This window comes from Orycteropus afer, unplaced genomic scaffold (assembly GCF_000298275.1).
Source record: "Orycteropus afer afer isolate SDZICR_OR568_19922 unplaced genomic scaffold, OryAfe1.0 scaffold00026, whole genome shotgun sequence".
Taxonomy (NCBI): Eukaryota; Metazoa; Chordata; class Mammalia; order Tubulidentata; family Orycteropodidae; genus Orycteropus; species Orycteropus afer.
In genome coordinates, this window is record NW_006921613.1 from 6,500,797 (window position 1) to 6,523,813 (window position 23,017).

At 40.3% G+C, this 23,017-nt stretch overlaps 1 protein-coding gene across 1 annotated transcript in view; it reads right to left on the reverse strand.

Moving 5' to 3' along the window:
* Positions 1-21,192, reverse strand: part of TMOD2 (tropomodulin 2) — a 60,461-nt gene extending 39,269 nt beyond the window's left edge. Inside the window, exons 1-6 of the mRNA XM_007935166.2 lie at positions 21,067-21,192; positions 18,702-18,858; positions 14,357-14,479; positions 10,434-10,520; positions 5,990-6,120; positions 2,006-2,113 (exon numbers count right to left, since the gene is read on the reverse strand). Coding sequence (XP_007933357.1) covers positions 2,006-2,113; positions 5,990-6,120; positions 10,434-10,520; positions 14,357-14,479; positions 18,702-18,858; positions 21,067-21,192 — 732 coding nt within the window. The remainder of the gene's footprint in view (positions 1-2,005; positions 2,114-5,989; positions 6,121-10,433; positions 10,521-14,356; positions 14,480-18,701; positions 18,859-21,066) is intronic.
* Between the last annotated feature and the right edge of the window lie 1,825 nt (positions 21,193-23,017).

Consider the following 23,017-nt stretch of genomic DNA (forward strand, 5'->3'; position numbering starts at 1 on the left):
CCCCCCCCCTTTTTTTTCCTCCAAATGATTTTGAGTTTTGTTCCACAAAAATAAAATATTCTTGAAAAGTGATTTTAAAATAGTATCATTGAACTTATTTAATTGTGGTTACCACAAACCTCACAGGAGCTCTGGTGGCACAGTTCAAACCCATCAGCCACTCCTCAGAAGGAAGGTTGGGCAATCTACTTCTATAGTGATACTGCCTCAGAAACCCAAGGAGGGGTCGCTATGCGTCGAATTTGACTTGAAGGCAGTGAGTTTGGTTTTTTTAGTTTTATTTTAGCAAGACAAAACTTTAGTTTATCCTATCTTAGCAAACTTAACCTCTCTGAGCCTCAGTTTGCTCAGTTGTTAAAGTGGAAATGAGTACTATCTCTTACTAGTACTGTTGTTGTGTGCTGTTGAATCAATTTTGACTCACAGTATCCCCTGTGGTAGAGTAGAACTGCCCCCATAGGATTTTCTAGACTGTACAGATCCCCAGGTCTTTCTCTTGCAAAGCCACTGAATAAATCCAAACTGCCAACCTTTTGGTTAGCAACAGGGCACTTAACCAATGTGACACCAAACAAAACAAAACAAAACAAAAAACCTACTGCCATCAAATCGATTCTGATTCAGAGCAACCCTATAGGACATAGTAGAACTGCCCCATAAGATTCTTCCAAGGCTGCAAATCTTTACAGAAGCAGACTGCCTCTTCTTTCTCCCATGGAGCAGCTGGTAGGTTCAAACCACTGACCTTTTGGTTAGCAGCCCACTGCTTTACCACAGTGCCACGAGGGCTCCTTATATTAGTACTGTTGTTATTGTGTGCTGTCAAGTCAATTCCAACTCATAGCATCCCTATATGACAGAACAGAACTATCCCATAGGGTTTTCTAGGTTGTAATCTTCATGGGAACAAATTGCCAGCTCTTTTCTCCCACAGAGCCGCTGGTGGGTTTGAACTAGTAACCTTTCAGTAAGCAGCTAAGTGCTTAACCATTGTGACCAGGGATCTTTGAATTAGTACTTTTGTTGTTGTTGTTATGTGCCGTCGAGTCGGACCCGACTCATAGCAACCCCTCCTTGGGTTTCTGAGGCAGTGTCACTACGGAAGTAGATTGCCCCATCTTCCTTCCGAGGAGTAGCTGGTGGGTTTGAACCACCAGCCTTCTGGTTAGCAGTCAAGCGCTTTAGGCACTATGCTACCAGAGCTCTAGTATTAGTACTAGTTATTACTAATTATAGTACTAAATATAGTACTAATTATAGTACTAGTTAGTACTAGTCATATCTATCTCACTGTATTAGTGAGGATTAGGTCAGATGATGTATATAAAGCACACAGCTCAGTGCTGGCTCTTACTAATTCCTCAGGAAGTGTTAGCTATTAACAGGAGGAAAAACACGGTGATGGTGAATGCAGTAGTATTTGCGCGGGCCAATGGGTTTCCTTATTTGGCCGAATTATCTAAAATGCCTAGAAGGAATAGGGCTTTTGGGTAATTATTTTTTTTATATCTGGCTAACGAGTGTCAATAGAAAAATCTTTCAAAATTTAGTTATATTTCAAAGACGAAAATAAAACACACTTTAACATTTCATATCTGTGCCAAGTTCCTATAGGATTTCAGGGTCAATATAATAGCCACTGACTATGACTGAATGTAACTGTAGATACAAAATTTCTAGGAAATTTGTACTAAGTGTAGGACAAAACCTGAATATTTAATGAACTAAATGCCTAATCTAATCTTTACATCTCCTAAAAGGGTAGTGCTGATAAAATTATCATTAATTTGAAATACCTGACAGTTGGGTTCTAAAGTTTTACTGTCTCTTTATAACTAATTTAGTTTATTAACTATGTAGAAAATAAATTTACTAGATCTAAAATTATTCATTGATAAAACAAATTAAAAATAGTTCCTTTAAAAAAAAGTTTCTAGTGAATTAAGTATCTTCACGTATTTCTTTCTTTTTAATTTTTTTCCACATACTTCTAAATCTTACTCACAATTGCCACCGGGTCGTTGCTGCGGGTTGCGGCCAGGCTGAACTTCTTTACATGAGTGTTGGTCTCCAGAGCCTTTGCAAATTCCTTCAGGGTTGGAATTGGGATGTTCTAAGATGAGAAAGGCACAGAAAGTTGAGGGTCCAGTCTGCAGTCCCTCTATCTCAAATTAAAGACCCATGACTTTTAAAATAATTCATATGTCTAGACGGCTAATAGCATGATGTTGTTGTTGTTATGTGCCATCGAGTCAGATCCAACTCATAGTGACCCCTCCTTGGGTTTCTGAGGCAGTATCACTATGGAAGTAGATTGCCCAATCTTCCTTCCAAGGAGTGGCTGGTGGGTTTGAACCACCAGCCTTCTGGTTAGCAGTCAAGTGCCTTAGGCACTATGCTACCAGAGCTCCTAATAGCTTGATACCCTCCTCTAAAAGAGCCAGCAACTAAGCCATTCTGAGCTATAGCACCGCTTAGTGGCCAATAAGGGAATCTAACACAATGTTATACTCTGGCATTGCCTTTCTTGTTTCTTTATCCAAGAAATTATTCATGCACATTGCTTCCCTCTTTTGTTCTATCTTCTAAATCATACAGACATACTTGCTATTCTTTTAAAACACTATGACCTTTCTCTTCCTCAGATCTTTAAATATGTGTTCCTTTTGCCTGGGTTTCCTTTGTCCTTTTCTCTAATTAATTCCTACTCATCTTTCAAGATCCATCTGAAATATCATCTCTGCCTTTCCTAGGCAGCATTAAAAGTTTCCTTGCCCACAATTCCATAACAACTTGGGGGCTTACCACACCATGCTGTGGTAATGTAAGTTAATAAGCTAATATAAGTTTTTCAGAGTAAAGACTGAACGAATCTTACTTATCTTTGTATTGCCTCTTCTACACCACTTAGCACAATGTCAACCACCAGGATGAGAGGCAATATGGGGACAGCTAGACTTGGACATGAGTCCTAGCTGTGCTACAAACTAGCTCTGTAACTAGGGCAACATAACCCCTTTAAGTCTCATTAAGGATTAAATCAGATATTGCATGTCAATATTTAGCAAAGGATATGACAAACAGTGAGTACTCAATAAAGTCAGCTAGGAAATTAGATGCAAGAAATAGGCCAAAACTGACATGAGGCAATGCTTCCTATATATATGAATATATTTCTTCTAGCCATTAATCTATGAAGAATCCTTTTGTACCGTTTCTCCTCCTTTCTCCGTATTTCCATGGCAAGGTAAAATGTGATCTGTTTCTGATAAACTTAACAGTAGTGCTAGCTATACTCTTGTAGAGAAAAGGAAAACTGTTGATTTAAATTGAAATTAGACAGAAAGAAGGGGAGCTATGAGCTTTGAAGGTCTGTAAATGTTCCCAAGTCTCATACAAAATTTACTGTCATTCAACACTACCTATCATGAAAGGCCCCGTGTTCGGCTAGATATAGTCTCTACCCTCTAATATTTTACAGTCTGGGGGGAATATAGACATAAGAAGCTCTAATACCTAGTAGTATGTGTCACCTGAGGTACAAAATGCATTTGAAAGCACAAAGGAGGGGAAAATTTAATCATGATTGGGAAAATCATAGGAAAGTTTATGGGAGAGGCCACAACTAGCTAGGTTTCAAATTCTTTATCTTCATCCTTCTCTGATTAAATTTACTTTACCCTGGGAATAAAACCCAAGTTATATATATATAACCAGGACTGGTTTTCAACAACCATACACTGGTATGGATGTACTAGCTGTTAAAATAGTAAAATATTTCCAAAGCAGACAGTAAAAAGCATTGTCATGAGATCCTCTACCCTACCATTCAGTGACTACCCCTTGATGTTTCAATCTCCTGGACCACTCAGACGTCCCATGATCCAACAACTAAAGAGTTAATGCCTGGCATGGCAGAGAGTTTCCAGAACCTGGTCTAACCTTTTGGCCTAGGTCTATTCTGACTGGTCAGTGCCCTTGCCATAATGATTGTTAAACACTTTAACTATCACTGCTGAATATCATATTATGTCCAATTCAATGCTGCAGCTTTCTCTGCTCTACTTTTCAGTAAATGTATAGTTCTAAATAATTTGGGCCAGTCTCAAAAATCAATTCAATTGAATAAACTTTATATTTTTCACTGAAGATTTTTTTTTTTTTAGAGTTCTAAACAACCAATTTCTAAAGCTATCTAGAAATAGAAAACTGAGCTAAAACTTAAAAACCAAAAAAAATTATATAAATCTTTGTTTTTCTAACCTTTATTTTCTTTTATCCTCATCTATCCTTGTTATGAAACATTGGGGTTTTTAGATGTAGAAAGTGGGATCATTTTTTCCTCTTATGATAATTAACATGCATCCTACAATGGGACTTATTTTAATAACATCAATGCAAATCCACCAAATTACCAAATATTAGAAATGCCTATATATTATTTTTTAAAACTTCAGTTATTTAATTAATCAACAAGATAGCAGTCAAGAATTGGGAAAGAATAACATAATTCCTGCTATAATAATGTCTTCTTTTGGTACAGAACTCTTGTTAGTTTAAAAATATACACTGGCAAATGTTTGAGGGGTTAGTATAACCATCATCCTTTACACAGCAGACAATTTTGGAGCAAGCCTTTTTTAGAGACAGAATATGAAGAAGAACAGAATCTGTGTTGAGAAAGGGGCAAGAAAGAACTAGCAGATGGATGAACTAAAGCATCATGAACCAATTGTTTTATGAAAAGAAACTTCTATAAAAAGAAAACTAACAGAGCAAATATATCAGTTTAAACTCTGTGAAGTCCTGAAGAGATAAGAACCGACAAGTCATATGAAAGCAGTATTTAGCACAATGGTAAAATACCCAAATAATTTTGTAATAGAATATATATTCTATCATCTAAACTCCCCTCTTAATAACATTATGTTCCAAAGGGTTTGCCGTAGATCATAATAGAGAAAGAAATAAGAAATGTACGTGTTACTGGTTACTGAAGATGTTGTCTTCACAAAGCAGCAAAGAAAACAAGGTAAAAAAACTAATAATAAAATGGTAACATTAAACTCTATAGTAAATTTAAAAGTGTGAAATGGAAAATGCCTGAGTTTCTTAAAATAAATAAATAAATAAATCACACATGCAAGTAAGTTCTTTAAGAAAAACAAGAGTTGAGGATTTAAGCATAAGGAATATTATACTTAATAACCTTGACAGTCAACTATAATAGATAGCCCTTATAGCAAAGTCATTTCCTTAGCAATCTTTTCTAAAAGCTTCCATGGACAAAGAGTCACTTTTAAGGGTATAAGAGTCCATTTAAAAGGAAAGAAAATGAAAGCCTTTAGTATGAACTAGAGAAAAGGATGTCGTTATGAATTGAATTCTGTCCCCCCAAAATATATGTTGAAATTTTAACTCCTGTCTCTAAATATGACCCTGTTTGGAAATAGAGTTTTCTTTTGTTATGCTAATTAGACCATACCTATAGGACTGGTGGATCCTAAATCTAATAATTTGAGTTATAATAAGGCCAGAATAGACACAGAGACACACACGCCAGGGAAGACAGATACCATGAGCGTCATGCATAAGCCAAGGAACATCCAGGAAGACTACCGACAAGGAAGGAATCAACACAACTACCCAGCTAAGTCACTCCCAGATTCCTGACGCTCAAAAACCTGACACTAAGTGTTTGCTGTTTTATGTCTCTAATTGTTGGAGGAATCTGTTGCTCAGCAAAAGGTGACTACTATAGTATGTTTAACTGAAGTAATGTGATCCTTTTCAAAGAATTCTAGAAATAACTATTATTTTAACTTTCCTCTTCTTTTGAATAGACCACCTAGCTTCAAAATCAGGGACTACAAAAGATACACAGCATGTGTGGATCTAAAAGAAAGCAAGCAATCAGTCATCTCAAGTAAGTTTTCTGACCTCATGATAAACCAAGCGACTGCCAACAATCATCAGCATAATGAAATACCTTAATGTTGTTGAGGTTGACTTCTTGTAGGTTGGGATCACTGGCTTTCATCTGCTGCAGACTTAGTTCCACATTTGTGGGATTAGGTGGCTCCTCAAATACTGGCTTGACCTTTTCACCTTTGACCACATCTAAAACACAAGTGGTAATTTTAGAAAGGGGTAAGGGCTCTCCAATAGAAATCAAAGGTGACTTCCACCAAAGTGACAATTCTTTTATATATTTGATGCCAACAATACTCTAATATCAATGAGAGTAAGCTTTATTCTCTAATCAAACGAAGGAGCACTATGGACCTAAGTTACAGTTTGAAAGCCTGATGCTTCTCAGCTGCAGTGAGAAGTGTCACTGACTGACAGTATCTGGAGCCAAAAGTGCCAAAGGCTCCACAGCAACCTCCAATCCCAACAAGAACATTCATGGCAGTTACTGCTGCTGCTTATGGGCCTCCTTCTCCTTATAACAACCAGACAGGAATGGGACTTGAGATGCAAAAAAGAAAACATACGAGTCTCTTTATTCCCCAAATTTCTGGTCTCTATCATACCCATCCTCCTCTGATTTCCATTTCAGATCTTTAGCTTTGAGGGAGGAAAGAGAAAAAGACCACAAAAAGAAAAGAAATAAAAAAGAATGGAAGAATTCTCAGAAGCAGTTATCAGAAAATATCTGCAACATATGTAACAGATAAGGGCTAATGTCCCACTACACACGGAACTCCTACAAATCAGTGAGCGACAACCCAATTAAAAATTAACAAATGGTACAATCAGAAGAAACTCTTCCCTTTAACCAAAAAATATAAAAATTAAACTCTGAAATCAAACATTGAGATACCACCTCTCCCCACTGAATTAGCGAAAAGTGTGAAAAGAGGTAACTTTGAGATTTGATTTGGCAACAGTGTGGAGGAAAAAGCATCCTCACATTTTGTTGGTGGGAATGTAAAGTGGTGCAAACTTTTGGAGAGAGTAATATGTCACCATATATCAAAATTTTAAATGTGCATTATCTATAACCTAGAAATTTTACATCTGGAAATCCAACCTATAGTAAAAAAAAGTATGAATATATAAAGATAGGTATTCAAGTATATTCAATTACATAATTTTTGCTTTCTAAATTTAATTTAAAATGTTTTAAAGTAAAATATCTGTCAATGTGAAAATGATTAAATAAATTATAGCATAATCACATAATAAAACACTATGTATTCATTAAAAGAATGAGGGTAGCCTACACGTACTGATAAGAGGTCCATTCACAATTTGGAAAAAGTAAATATGTATATATGTGTGTATGTATAAAAGTCCAGAAAGTTATGCATAAAATTTTAATAGCAAACTTGTTAATAGTCCAATTATTACCTTTTGATAATGAAGTTAAAAGGGATATGCAACTTTCATCTGTCAAGGGACCAAAAATTACAAAATTGGTAATAACCAACCAGCACTGGGAGAAGATAGAGATTGTTTGTTCTTTCTACCACAAGCATATGCTACTTGTGATGAATACTTATATCCTATTTATGTAAGTCTATAAATACATAAAAAACTTGAAAGAAAAAAATAAAAGGAATGTTGTTTATTATCTATGTGAATTATCCACTATGAATGATGGTTCATAAAGATGCTGCTGAAATTAGAAGGCCTCTCCCAAATCTCAATCATAGAGAATAAAATGTAATTAACATAAGAAAAGCTTTGATTCTCTGTGTGTTCTCAGAGCATCTGGCTCACCAAATCTAAAACCAAACCCACTGCTGCTGAGTCGATTCTGACTCATAGCAACCCTACAGGACAGAGCAGAACTGCAACATAGGGTGGGTTCACAAGGCTGTAATCTTTATGGGAACAAATTGCTTCATCTTTCTCCTGCAGAGCAACTGGTGGGTTCAAACTGTTGACCTGTTGGTTAGTAGCCAAGCATTTTCACTACTGCAGCACCAAGGCTCCTTACCTTGATAACACTGTACTGAGATCTGAGCATTAGTCTGTCCCTATGACCAACAGACCAATAAATAAGCTCCTTTTATGCAGGGACCATCTTTTTTTTTTTTTCCTGGCCAAAGAAGATTTTATTTTATTATTTTATTTTTTATTTTATTTTGATTTGGGTGAAGATTTACAGAGCAAATTCACTTTCCATACAGCAGTTCACATTACTTTGTCTCATGTCATTGACCCCAGTTACCACAATGCAACAGCTCCCCTCCCACTTCCTCCCCATAGTTACCTCTTCCCAGTGTCCATCCCTCCATACTCTCCTGACCCTTGAGCTTTCTCTCTGTGCATAAGCAGCCCTTCCTTCTCCCATGATTGTTCTTTCCAGGGCATGTGTCTACTTGAGGTAAATGTTTACTCACATGCCTATACTTTGTTTGGCTGGAAACCACAGGTGTGGGTTCAATTTCAGACCTGAAGGGCAGCTCGGGGCCATAGTCTCAGTGGTTCCACCAGGCTCTATTGGACCAGCAAACCTGGTCCCCACCTTCTTCTTTTTTTTGCCTCCAAATGATTTTGAGTTTTGTTCCACATTGTTCTCTCTCTATGCAGGATCTCCTACACCCCTTCCAAGTGGATGACAGTGGTAGCCGGGCACCATCTAGTTCTTCTGGTCTCATACTTGTACAGGTTGCAGATCAGATGGTGTACCAGTCGCGAGGACTGATTGTTTCCACTAATTCTGGTTTTCTTCTTTCTTCTTGATGAGGAGAGACCCATCGTTGCATGTAGATGGCAGCTTGCTAGCTTTTAAGATCCCAGTCGCTACTCGCCAAAGTAGGAGGTGGAACAATGTTTTGTATAGATTGTTATGCCAATTGAGCTCAATGTCCCCTGCGACTATGGTCCCAAGCCCACAGGATCAACTACTTGGTCGCTCTGGGTAGCTGGCTGTGACCAAGCAATGACCACAACCTTTCCCCTTGTCAGTTCTACTATACACCTGGGAATTCTGATCATTCACATAAACTTACAGGACCATTGTCTGCCAACCCTATATATGATCTTGAATACACTCCCCATTTAGACATAACTAATTGTTTAGCCTGTCCACCTATCTATCCATCCATATACCCATGTTTGCCTTCACTGACAACTCAGTACTGTATATGCAAAAGGGTTCATATTTGTTGTCTGTACTTCCCATGTACCTCTCTGTCTTTCTCATCCTCAATGCTGCCATGTTGGTCACTCACCTTTGGTACATTGCCCTTCTCTTCACCCAAATCAATATTTATCTCTATCTAACTAACAGCGTTCCCTCCCCTCCCCTCCCACCCCTGGTAATGAACAAAGAAAATTTCCTTAAATAGAAAAACCTTTCCTTAACTTTTACAATAACCACCTAATACAATACTTGTCCTTTTGTGATTGACTTATTTCACTCAGCATAATGTCCTCCAAGTTCATCCACGTTATGCGGTGTTTTGCAGATTCTACATTATTCTTTAGTGTTGCATAGTATTCCATTGTGTGTATGTACCATAGTTTGGTTATCCATTCCTCAAATGATGGACATCTAGGTTGTTTCCATCTTTTGGCTATTGTAAATAGTGCTGTGATGAACATGGGCATGCATATATCTGTTCTTGTCATGGCTCTCACTTCTTTAGGGTATATACTTAGTAATGGGATGGCTGGGTCAAATGGTATTTCTAATTCCAACTTTTGAAGGAATCGCCATACTGCTTTCCACAATGGTTGTACCATTTTACAGTCCCACCAGCAGTGTATGAGAGTCCCAATCTCTCCACAACCTCACCAGCATTTGTTATTTTCTGTCTTGTTGAATTTTGCTACTAGTGCTGGGGCAAGATGGTACCTCATTGTTGTTTTGATTTGCAGGGACCATCTTTTATTTTAGTACCAAAGCCTAGAACATTACTGACACAGAGTAGGTTTTTAATAGATGACTGACGCATGAGTGAGTGAGAGCATCGAATGAACTGCACATTTCAAAAAGAAACGTTGACATAGGAGATAGTGATCAGGAATTTTCTGTGCCAGCAAGTCCATGCTAATGTGTCTTTCATGCTCTCTGGGGAAAGCGGTTTTCAAATTCTAATGTCAAGCATCTATTATTAAAACAAACAAACAAAAACAACCCTAGAATAGAGAGGGGACTTATTTAAGCTACATCTGTAGGAACGTGCATTCTGTGCTGACTGAAATCTTTTTATAATCAATTTTATCTATTGAATGAAAGCACCGATCAAGAGAGTATGTTCTGGACAACTAGTTACACTGCCAGACAGAGTCACGTTATCAGCTACTCTGTTCTAGTTTGGTTGCTGTAGCCCAAAGATCCGTGGTAAATTGACAAAATCCACCTTCAAAGCCTGCAGGACTCACCAGGAGGCCCTGCCAACAGGCCATTCTCTGGTCAGCAACACATGGAGGCTGAGAAGTGTTACAAAATCACAAATCCCACATCAACTTACTTCTTACAGTCCCTTTGCCACTTTTAGTGCTGGCTGTTTCTTCATCGAACTTTGGATTGTTGAGCAAATTGTGTACTCCAAGAACAGCTAAAAACAAAGGTAATCACTGAATGAACATTAAGATGAGGAAAGCATGTTAGAATTTCCACACTCTTCATTTGCCCTTGAAGAACAAAGTTGAAACCCCTGTTTCATAAAGATGAAGTTTCTAGACCTCTTTTTCTTGTAAAATGTGTGGTAGATATACAGTATTAAATAAGCATATATATATATACATTCTTTCCAAGACCATCAGCAGTCTTCACATGGCTATGTCTACACTTGTGAAACTATTTAGGATCTGAGAAACTAAGGTTATTTAATTATGTCCCCAAATTGCAAAAAAAAACGAAACAACAAAACCTGCTTAGCCCTCCCAGTTAAGTAGATTCAACCACTCAGTTTTCTCATCTGTAAAATGAGAGGGTGGGACTGAGTCTAAGAATATTTTCAAATCTAACATTGCAGATATTATTACTTCTTGCAAATAGGAGAAAGCTCAAAGCCACTTTCAATGTCAGGCTCCCATCTGTCCCAACTCTCCAGGCCAAGAGGAGTTGTTCTTCCCCATTTAGAGTAGTGCACGGTGGGAAATAAAATAGGTGATATCAGGAAATGTTAAGGTCAGTTATGAAAATCCAAACCAAATGTATTGCCATGGAGTTGATCTCGACTCATAGCGACCCTATAGGGCAAAACATCCCCATAAGGTTCCCAAGCCTCTAAATCGTTATGGAAGCAGACTGCCTCATCTTCTTCTCCTGGAGCAGCTGGTGGGTTCAAACCACTGACCTTTTGGCTAGTGGTCTAGCACTAAACTGCTTGCTCTTCCACCAGGACTCCTTAAAGCCAGATACGCATGAACACTTTAGTCTCTTGTATTACATGGCAATTACACCAGGAGGCAGCATAGACTACAGGAAGCAACGCTAAGAGAGAGGAAAGCTGGGCAGACTGAAATGGTAACTGCCCACAGATTTCCCTTTGCCACAGAAATTACAGGTGAACCAGGCCATGTGGAAAAGGAACCCAGACTAGAAAATATTCTGTCAACTGGTGAAAGAGATCCTCATTGGCTACATTGGGGTCTACATATTGGAAGGAAGGAGGAAGGCAGCTAGTACAGCACAAGAAAGAGCACACACCCAGCAAGGGTGGGGAGTAAAAGTGGGACTTGTGATCAGTATGGCCGAGTGTCAATCCTAACTCTGTTATGTACTAACTGTGTGTCCGGGGAAGTTACTAAATGCCTCTGAGCCTCAGTTTCCTCATCTTGTAAAATAGGGATAATGTTTGTACTTTACCTATTACAAAGATTAAGTGAATTTCTATGTGCCAGCCACTGCAGTGCTTTATAAATTCTTGTTAAGTAAATAAAGTAAGAATTTGTCAGCATGTCTCTGGCATTGTCTAGGGAGAAGGTGCCCTATTTGATAAATACAGGCCATTGAGACCATCTTGTCTTGCTCCAGCTCCATTGATACCAAGCAACTCCCAATTACAATTTGGCTCCCATTGCCAAGTTTTACCTATTTCCTATAAGGGAGCTCTGGTAGCACAGTGGCTAAGGCACATAACAACAACAATTTCCTATAAATCTGGCTAGTGGAGTCATTCCCTATTTATTACCTTGCTTCCTCTACCCTCTTAATCTAATTGCTCCTATATATACACTGACAAGATCAAATCTCTGGACCAGCAAAGCTTGTCTCTGGATAATGGTGACCACATCAAGATATGGCCAGTCTGGAAGGCTCTGTCTTGAAGGTCAACTGCCACTCCCTTGATAAACGTCTCTATTTCTGCCCTCTATCTGTCATGATAACAAGGGTGATGCATTGGCACTCTTTCTTATCTAAACCTCAACAGCTGTCAGTCCATCCACTCATGGGACTGCTTGAAATCTCCCTCAAAGATCCACTCTCAAGAAGATGTAGCCAACTGTAGCCTGGCTTCCTGCTGTGTTTCAAGGGAGACCCTGATGAGGGAAAAAGACTGAGCACATACAAAAGTGGCAATTGTCTATTGGGATTGTTTCTCTGGTTTAACTGTATGAATTTCTGGTTTTAATAAAACTAAAAAACCAAACTCACTGCCGTTGAGTTGGACCCGACTCATAGTGACCCCTCCTTGGGTTTCTGAGGTGGTATCTCTATGGAAGTATATTGCCCAATCTTCCTTCTGAGGAGTGGCTGGTGGGTTTGAACCGCCAATCTTTTGGTTAGCAGTCAAATGCCTTAGGCACTATGCCACCAGTTGTTGTTGTTGTTGTTATGTGCCCTCGAGTTGGACCCGACTCATAGCAACCCCTCCTTGGGTTTCCGAGGCAGTATCACTACAGCAGATTGCCCAACCTTCCTTCCGAGGAGTGGCTGGTGGGTTTGAACCATCAGCCTTCTGGTTAGCAGTCAAGTGCCTTAGTGACTATGCTACCAGACCTTGTAAATTATTGGTGTTGTTCTCTCTCTCTCTCTCTCCCAGCAATTTCCTAGAAATTCAAGCCCAACCCTGCATTCTCCCTGTGGTTACTTCTAGTAGAGGCCACGAGGCAACCATTGGAGGAGCAATAACCATAGCAGGATCCCTGCACAGTAACTAAGAGTCCCTGGGTGGCACAAACAATTAAATACTTGCTTATTAACTGAAAGAGTGGTGGTTCAAATTAACCCAGAGGCTCCTTGGAACAAAGACTTGTTGATCTGCTTCCAAAACGTCACAACCATGAAAAATCTTATGTGCAGTTCTACTCTGAAACACATGGGATCACCATGAGTCAGAATCCACTTGATGGCAACTGAGGTGTATTGGTGGTGGTGGCACCATAACCACAAAACTTAGAAAACCAGCCACTATAAAGCATCTTCTTCGCTACCTGCCCAGGTTTCTCAACTCCCAAAGTGACCTCTGAAGAGGATCTCCAATATGTGAACTTAATATTGACTACCAATGTAACAGAAGGAATTAAAATGTAGGTAAGATGGTCATATGCTATTAGAGTAAAGCATAGTTGGTTCTCCTGGGAGGAAGGTTTATTTTATGTATTTCTTCAAATAGAATAAAAATGTGGAAATTCTTGCTAAAGCTATGGAATGTTTTTAAATGCACCTTAATCCTTGTAGTGATCTGGTATCCCTGTGATAGGGCAAAGCAAGCATTCCCCTGGGAGGAAAATATGAATGCACAAATCTGCTGGTATACGCATGGAATTTTTCTCAAAGGATATACAGGAAATGGGAGAAGGCCTAGGTAATTAAAGTGAGAAAACTTACCTTTCATTATATATTCTTTTGTACTATTTTTTTTCCAATCTATATGTATAATCAATTCCATAATAATAATAATAATAATTACTGTTTTGTTGCTATTATTAAGAAAACTAGAAAAAAATTAGCAGATTGGGCTGAATAGGGATTTACCTTATGGGGTGACAATAAATTATCCCTATTTCATGGTTACACTAACAGACCTCTTAGTGTCAATCAAACTGAAATGAGTGACAACTGTGGGGAAGAGCAAGAGTTTTAGGGAAACTTTGTGAGGATAAAATGCTAATGTAAAAGCTCTTTATAAAGCATAAGAGTGGTTATTTTTTACTTTAAATTCTTACAGTCCACACAGAGGTACCTCAGAAGAAAGCTCTGGGGATATACTGCCAAAATATCAGTTCTTCAAAACCCCATGGAGCACAGTTCCATGCTGACACACATGGGCTAGCCATGAGTCAGAGCTGACTCCATGGGAATGGTTTAATGGCTAAAGTCATCATTGAATTTTAATAAGGATCGATAGTTGTAGAGAAGCTCAAAGGCTCCTGACTTGGGTACAAGTACATGACTGGAGGTCACAAAGCCAGAAAGGAACGTTTCCCAGAGCCAAAGACTAACCTGCAAGATCATACAGCTCAGTGTCGGAGGCGCTAGCCAAAGCTTCTTCCAATTCTGGGTCAAGGGTCACTTTTTCTTCTTTGAGAGTTTCTACAGGCTTTTCTTTGGGGATAAAGACTCTCCCTTTAAATCAGAAGAAAAATAAAAACAGTTGTATGCTACTGCCTTTTTGCTAGGGTAAGTAGATGAACAGAGAAGATAGCTTTGGCCATTAAGAGCCACATCATTAAGCCAGTGAGTATCCAGCTGGGGTCCCTTAATTGCTGGAATGATGCCAGTATCAATAATCCAGTATTAGACAGAACATCCAGAGAAGGAGGCCTACATTCTCTGCACCAGAGATCTGAGGAGATTATAGTCCTAAAACAGAGAGGAAAAAAATGTGGGTTCTATTCCCTACAATTGCAATACTGCCCTTTGACCTGGGCGAGAGGGGCCCTTGCAATTTACAAAGTTTTACTTCATTCAGTCCATTGTGGGAGAAGTCGTGGAGACAAAGAGACATTCCTATGCAGAACACAGGCCTCCTTCCAGAGGCACCTAGCCCTTTAATTCCCTGCCCTAACATCCCTGGGCCTGCTTCTAGGGTCTACACGAGCCTAGAGGGAACAGAACCACCTCCCAGAGCACACCACAACAAGCCTGATCTGAAAGGAAAAACAAGGGTTGTCAAATTCAGAGCCTAGAGGTCCGCAAACAGCAAGGCATTCCATGTTTCCTACATACATATTCTCTGGCATCACCTCTCACTTCAGTCTGTCACTTAGATTCCATTTGTTTTGCCCCCTATTTACTCTGAAATTCTGGTATCTGTGCCCTACCTCCCCAGCCCAAACTTCTCATCTGATGAACCACATCACTGGGAAGAAGGCATGTTACCTGCTCCGCACTTCCAGCCAGACCAACACACCACACTCTACCTGTGCAACAGCTGATAAAGGTGAACCAGGATATTCCAGAGGCATCAAGGCAACATCCCATATTACCATAATACTCATATTCTTTCCCAATCCCTCCCGGCTTTTGACTCTTGTTTTTTCTCTCTTTCTTGGAGCTGCTCTTACTTCTTGGACGTGATCTTAGAAATTGGTCTCCTACATTTTCAATCTTTGGAGTTCCCTACAGACTTCTCTAATGCCTTCTCCTCATTGTCATCTTAGATAGAACAGACAGCAGACTCCAGCTTCAACCAGATGGGATACTCAAGCTCTTTCCAGGTCTCCTTGGCTAGCCTGGACCATCCCAGTCCCATGGGAAAGGAAAGGTCAAACCCAAAGTCAGTAATTTGCCCTGCTTACTTCCTGATGGTATACCATGTCTCCAAACGGTTGGGTAAGTAAATGGAGGCCAGCCAGAGATGGGATCCCTAAAGAATGGAAGGAGGCCACTGCATATGGTCAATCTAGGGCACCTGGCCAACAAGGACTTTACCATTGAATACATCTCACTTCCTGCTTCAGCATCACATAAGATGCCACATTTCCCACACAGAAAGAAAGTACCTTGGGATATAAAGTGGAGAGAGGTCCAGAAGAAAGAAAATGGAAAATAAAATCAATCAATAACATCTCAGACACTGAGGCTCCTGCCAGACTTAATTTCCATGGTACTGACAGCATTTTATTTCTGGTTCAGATGACCTTGGTCTAGAGTCAAAATAGCATTACTAAATTCCTCTTCCCTGGTACTGTTTAGGATTACACTGACACTGGTGCCAGGGTGACCCAGCAGCTATCAGTATACAGGGCAATGACTGACTGATGGGAATCCATTCTTCGGATCCAACTACAAAGTAAGTTCTAAGTGGATAAAGCTGCATTGGAGAGTTAAGTCTAACCCAGGAGGATGGGTCTCACGCACAGTGCACTCATGAGAGGTTGTATGGCCTCTTCTCCAGAGACGTCATGATCACCTCTCACTGTACCTGGCTCCTCTCTCTGGTCCTATCAATCCCCATTTATTACTCAGACAACTCCTGGATTCCTAAAGCTCCCCATGGTCTATCTATAGATGAATCAGTATCAAGAGATGATTTATAGCTTCTCCACAGACCTCTATTTTGAGTACAAAAACAACAGCTTTCCCCTTATTATTTTGTCATTACCCCAACAGTCAATGCTAATCAGGGTTTTAGTGCAGATTTGACATTATAATTTCTTAATTATTTTCTTTCACAATTAAATTAGTCCAACAGCAATGATGCTGCCATAGAAAAAGCTCCATATTTCCATGGTAATCCTTGGTTATTTGTCCAATTTGTCACCATTTAACTTTGCTTTTTAAATAAAATTACATTCTCCATGCTACACGGTCCATTGAATATGCACAACTGAGAGGAGAAGTGAGATGTTAGGTAAGAGATGGCACCAGAGCTCTGAGTCGTGACAACTGAGAAGCCAGTGCTCCTGCTTCATGGTTGCAGCACAGAAGCTCAGAGATGGCATTTGCCCAAACCCATGTACATCGAGCACCTCCCCTGTGCAAGGATACAAGACAGACAAAGTTCTACCTGGGTGGAGACCACTGTCTAATTTGGAAAACACACAAAAACCAAAGAAAATGAACATAATAATGAACATTGTCATTCAGTGCTATGAAAGCAATAAGTGTCATGATAGAAAGAGGGGGTCTGTTTTTGACAGAAAGGTCAGCGAAAGCCAGAGGTCCTGACATTTAAGCTGAGACCTAAAGGATGAGATAGAAGCCCTATGAGAAATGGGGATTTGGGTCAGAAGGAAGAGTTCATGTGACAAAGACCCTGAGATGGGAAGAACTCAGCAGGTTTGGGAACTGAATGAAGGTAGTGGGGCTGAGACACAGCAAGGGAGGGAGAGATGAAGTCAGAGTGGTGGATGGAGGCTGGATCTCACAGGGCTTTGAAACCATCAGCAAGATTTGGGACTTTAAGCAGGACAGTGACATAACCTGATCTGTGTTTTAAAAAGACTGTCATTGCCATGAGGTCATCAGCAATGCCATTACTTAGGCCCACTGTCTGGATGTGAGAAACCTCCACAAGCTTTTAATATCCATTCTTCTTCCATAGGGGAACTCAGGGTCAGAATCTAAGGAAGACAGCTTTCCTTGCTTGCTTCTGAGCTTCGTCCTGGGATGTAGAAACAGCCCCTTGCTCCCCAGAGCCATACCCAGCTCTGTCACAGTGTTTCTCTCACTAGACCAAAAGCTCCTTAAGGGCAGGGCAAAGTCTTATTCCCTTGTGTTCCAGCACCCAGCACTTGGCTCTCTGCAGTGTGGTAAATTACCTGGTATGGCTTTTCTAGCCATAAGTCTTTGTAAACTCCATGGTAGAATTTGCTGTGAGCAACTGAGGAGCTCCTGATTGTAAAAGTTATCCACCTGGGCTATTTCTGTTGGGCATGGCACAAAGCAATGTTCTGGGCTCTCAGGTGCTTAGAATTCTGATGTTATGATTGGTTAGTTTGGCCATTTTGCCAGGCTCAAAAGGAGGCCTCCTAGAGGCAGAACTCTGTCTACTGGGTGAGAAGGATGTACTGCCGAGAAGGATCGCACTCCTGAGAGACACAAGAGGCACAAGAGACACACATTGCTGAGTAAAACACCGAGGGACACGCACTGCTGGGAGAGAGGCTGTGAGAAACTGTTGGCTGAGAGATAGTGTGCTGGGAGAGAGACTGAGCATTTTTCCTGAACTTTAATTGTAGCCTGGTGCTTCCCTAATAAACCTCATAATCTGTGAGTTCTGTGTGGCCACTGCAGTGAATTATCGAACTCAGGAGAGAGGTGGTGGGTGCTTTGGGAGGAACGGTTGGTAAAAGGGCTGGAGGGAGGCAGCATGTCTGGCCTTGCAGTAATACGCATTGGGCTATTGATGGTGATTCTGTCTTCCTCTTGTGGGGTTAGAGGATGTCAGAACATGGGGCCTCCTTGCCTTTTTAGCACTCTCCATAGAAAAGGTGTTCTATAAATGCTGGATGAATGAAGTAATTACTGCACTGATTCTAATCCAAGCATGTAAGGTTAAAGATCTGGCACCAGGGCCTTCCTAGACATGGAGCAGAAAGGCCTTCAGGGGACCTTCAGTGCACTTGGAAAATTATAGCTAAGAGAAACATGCTAGTGTCAATGTTCTTTAAAGCACAACGTCATGCTTTCAAAAACATTTATTTGAGGTTCAAGATGTCCACAGAACCATCATCATACCCTAAGTATTCTTTAGTAAGACTACATATTCTTTCATGATTCTTTTTTTATACTGAATCCAGTATTTATTTCCCATTTCTAGGTCAGTTCCCTTGCTTGACCCTCCATGACAATACTTATAAAGAGTAGCTTTGTCCCAAGGAGTGCCACATGTGATCCTTACCTTTTTTTTCCCCAGTGAAGGGCACAAAGTCTTCCCTGTCTTTTTGTTCTAATGCCTCTTTCTCTAGGTACATGAGAAGGTGCTCACGGTCAAATGGGCCAGTGGCTGCTTTCTGTGTCTGATCTTTCTGCCGGAATCCAGCTGGCAGCAGTGCGCTCTAAGAAGACAAGAGTTATATGCAGGACAGGAAGGGTGTATGTCTGACTCATACTTTGTTACTTCTCCCCCTCACCACATTTTAAGTATATTGGAGAAAGAGCAAGAAGGATCTCTACTTGGGGTCACTTATGGATGTGAAATGAAGACTGGCATCTCTATGAGACTTCTAAGTCACTACTTGTTCTACCATCTTGTGATGAGAGGAGGGCTATCATGGGTCTCAGGCAGAACATGGACAGTTGGCGCAGCCTATGAGTCTTCTGAAGCTGCCTTCTTGAATTTGGTGGCAAAAAGCCAGCTACTCTTTGCAGCCTCTTTCCTTGTAGACTACACTCAGGTTTGGCTTGTACAGTACCCATGGTGCTCCCAGGCAGGCATATGGAGACTCTGATAAGTAGCCAATATGTGTAACCAGTTGCCATTGAGTCAATTCTGACTTTTGGTGACCCCATGCATTGCAGAGAGCTGTGCTCCAAAGGGTTTTCAATGGTTATGATCTTTTGAAAATAAGTTGCCAGGCTTTTCTTCCAAGGAGTCTCTGTGTGTACTTGAATCACCAAATCTTCTGGTTAGTAGCTGAGTGCTTAACCATTTGCTCTACCCAGGGACTTTGCCAATAGAGTTATTTCTAACCTTTCTTCTGAGGAACAGCCAAGCAGGTAAGTGACATTGTGGTAAATATTAACACCTGCTGGATTAAGTATGGAAGCTCTGGTAGCATAGTGCCTAAAGCCTTTGACTGCTAACCAGAAGGCTAGTGGTTCAAACCCACCAGCCACTCCTTGGAAGGAAGATTGGGCAATCTACTTCTGTAGTGATACCGCCTCAGAAACCCAAAGAGGGGTCACTATGAGTTGTATCTAACTCAATGGCAGTGAGTTTGGTTTGGTTTTTTTGGATTAAGTGTTGAGATTCTTTCCCTACATTAAAAAAAAAATGGTTAATATTTTTTAAAGTAAATTTGAATAGAAAATCCAAAGTATCTGGCATATCAGAATATCCTATAAGTAATTCTACTTTTAGTGACATTTTAATTTATAGTAAAATCACTATTTGGGATACTTCTAATTCTAAGATTAAGGTAATATCACCAGGGCTGAATAAAGTAGTTGCTAAATGAACAAGATAACAAACTACTTAGCTTTTTAAGAACTCATAAAAAAACATTACAAGCCCACTTTAATTTACTTAGTATTATTATTACAGTCATTCTAATCGACCCACTATTGTAGGATCACCAAAGATTTCAAGTTATTTATGCATTTGAAATGAGGGCAGTGACAGCTGAGTGGCAGAATTCTCGCCTTCCATCTGGGAGGCCCCGGTTCAATTCCTGCACAATGTACCTCAAGAGTAGCCACCACTCGTCTGTCAGTAGAGGCCTAGGTTTTGCTGTGATGCTGAACAGGTTTCAGCGAAGCTTCTAGATTAAGACAGACTAGGAAGAAGTGCTTGGGAATCTACTTCTGAAAACTAGCTAATGAAAACCCTACTGATCACAATGGTCTGATCTTGTTGTCCATTAAAAAGAAAAAAGAACTCACTACCATTAAATCAGTTCTGACTCACAGCAACCCCTACTGGGTTTCTGAGGCTGTAAATCTTTACAGAAGTAGATCACCCCATCTTCCTTCGGCAGAGCGGCTAGTGGGTTTGAACCGCTGACCTTCTGGTGAGCAGCCAAATGCCTTATCCACTACACCAAGGAGATGAGCCAATGGAAGCCAACAAGAGCATCATGCATTCAGAAGAAATGAAATGTAAAAAGATCTCTGACATTTCCTAGTATGGGATGTTATATAAATTACCTATCTGAATCTGTCTCATTTATGAAAGGGGGATAATACAATTTACCTTAAGGGCTGCTACACTGAGCAGAGTATATGACTCAGAAGAAACCTGGTAAGACTGTTTCCTTCCCTCTTTCCTTCTTTTTTCCATCAGACTAACTTTTCTTCAACCAATGAAAAATATTTTTCTCAGTTTATATGAAATTGGTTTTTGAAAGATAAACTTGCCATATCACATTGTTGATGTGGCTGTTGAAGTTCTCTATGAACTTGTAAACGTAAGTGACCCAGAATCAGTCAGTGGAAGAACACAGAATTTCCCCTTGGAACCAGTGGACACTATTGTGTAAGGACTGGGCCCCACCGTTCATCCCGCACTATCATTAACCACCCTGCTTCAATTCCACATCACTAACCTCGGGATCTAGGTCATCAAGAACATTTTCCAACTGCTTCAGTTCCTCCTCTGAGAGTTTGCCAAGAAGCTCATCTTCATCAATGTTCTTGTATTTCTCCAGCTCTTTTTGAAAAGGGAGTGCCATGGCTTCTTAGATGCCTTTCTCATGGGCCGTGAACATTGAAATGGGTTAGCTTCTTGAGACTTCAAAATACTACTAAAAAGAAAGAAACACTGTTATCTCCTTTCTGTAAACAACGCAACGCAATGCAACACACTGCCGTCGAGTCAGATCCGACTCATAGCAACCCCTCCTTGGGTTTCCAAGGTGGTATCACTACGGAAGTAGATTGCCCATCCTTCCTTCCGAGCAGTAGCTGGTGGGTTTGAACCGCCAGCCTTCTGGCTAGTAGTCAAATGCCTTAGGCACTATGCCACTAGAGCTGTAAACAGGGCCTATTAATAAGAGACAGGGCTATGCTAACTGTCAATGGAGTCTGTTTATTAGATGAAAGAGTTCAACTAAAAAGTAATAGTACTTTCATTTGCATACCAACAACCTGACAGCTTAGTGTTTTCTATATGTGATTCTCCTTATTTTGATCTTTACAACAATTCTGCCAGGAAGCTTGGGCAGATGAAGATTCTGAGGCGAAGGTGGCCAAGTGCCTTGCTGAAAGTCACAGAGCTGGAACTGTGTCAGGCCTTGATTCCCAGTGTAGTGAGTGCCTTTCCACCATACTACTCTGCTCCCCTGGCTTTCCATAGAAAAACAGTGAAGAACAATGTGCTAATTGTAAGGCAGTTGTAAGAAGCATACTTGTGTCTTTTCAGAGAGGGAGTATGTGAAGAATACAAAATGGGACTCATTCAGGAAAGAGAGTTTGGAAAATCCTTGTGAGAATGCATTGTCCAGTAACTCTCCTATAATTAAACCAAGAAAGATTCTAAACTCCTGGCCACATAATCATTCCCTCCATTTTTCTCTTCCCTTTTCTCCTTTCCTCATTGCCCATCCTTTTTCTAGTTCTGTTTCCTCTTGATTTCTTTAAGCATACCCCCTAATTCTTTCTTCTTATAGTCAATTCTCCTTCCAATCCCTTCTTCTATACCATCTCACTCCAAAATCTCCATCCAAAGTGAAACTTTTACTCAATCCCTTCCTTCTTGCAGAGAATTTTACAGATTTCCCCTAGAAAGATAATACTGCATTCAGGAAATAATAATGCACCTAATTGACTGTTTCTCATTAAACCAAACCAAACCCACGGCCACCCCGCACTGGATGACCCATTGGTGTTTCAAGGCTATACACCTTTACAGTAGATTGCTTCATCTTCCTCCTACAGAGCAGCTAGCTGCTGGGTTTGAACTGCTGACCTTCTGGTTAGTGCAAATGTCTTATCAACTACATCACCAGAGCTCCCTGTATTTGTCATTCTCCTTGCTATTGAGTTGATTCTGACTCATAGTGACTTCCCTTTGGGTTTTTGAGGCAGTATCTCTACAGAAGTAAATTGCCCAGTCTTCCTTCCAAGGAATGGCTGATGGTTTGAACTGCCAGCCTTCCGATTAGCAGTCAAATGCCTTAGGCACTACACCACCAGAGTGACTGTATTTCTCATTAAACCAAAACCAAACTCACTGCCATCAAGTTAGATTCGACTCATAGCGACCCCTCCTTGGGTTTCCAAAGCGGTATCACTATGGAAGCAGATTATTCAACCTTCCTTCTGAGGAGTGGCTGGTGGGTTTGAACTGCCAGCCTTCTGGTTAGCAGTCAAATGCCTTAGGCACTATGTCACCAAAATCCAGGCACCATTCTGGGAAATGGGAATTCAAATATGAACAAGATATGAACTTATCTCCAAAGGAGACTACAGCTTAATAAGACAGACATGTAAAATGCAGTAATACCACATGGTAAGTGTTACAGCAGAAGTCACACATGAACTGGGTTTGAAAACACA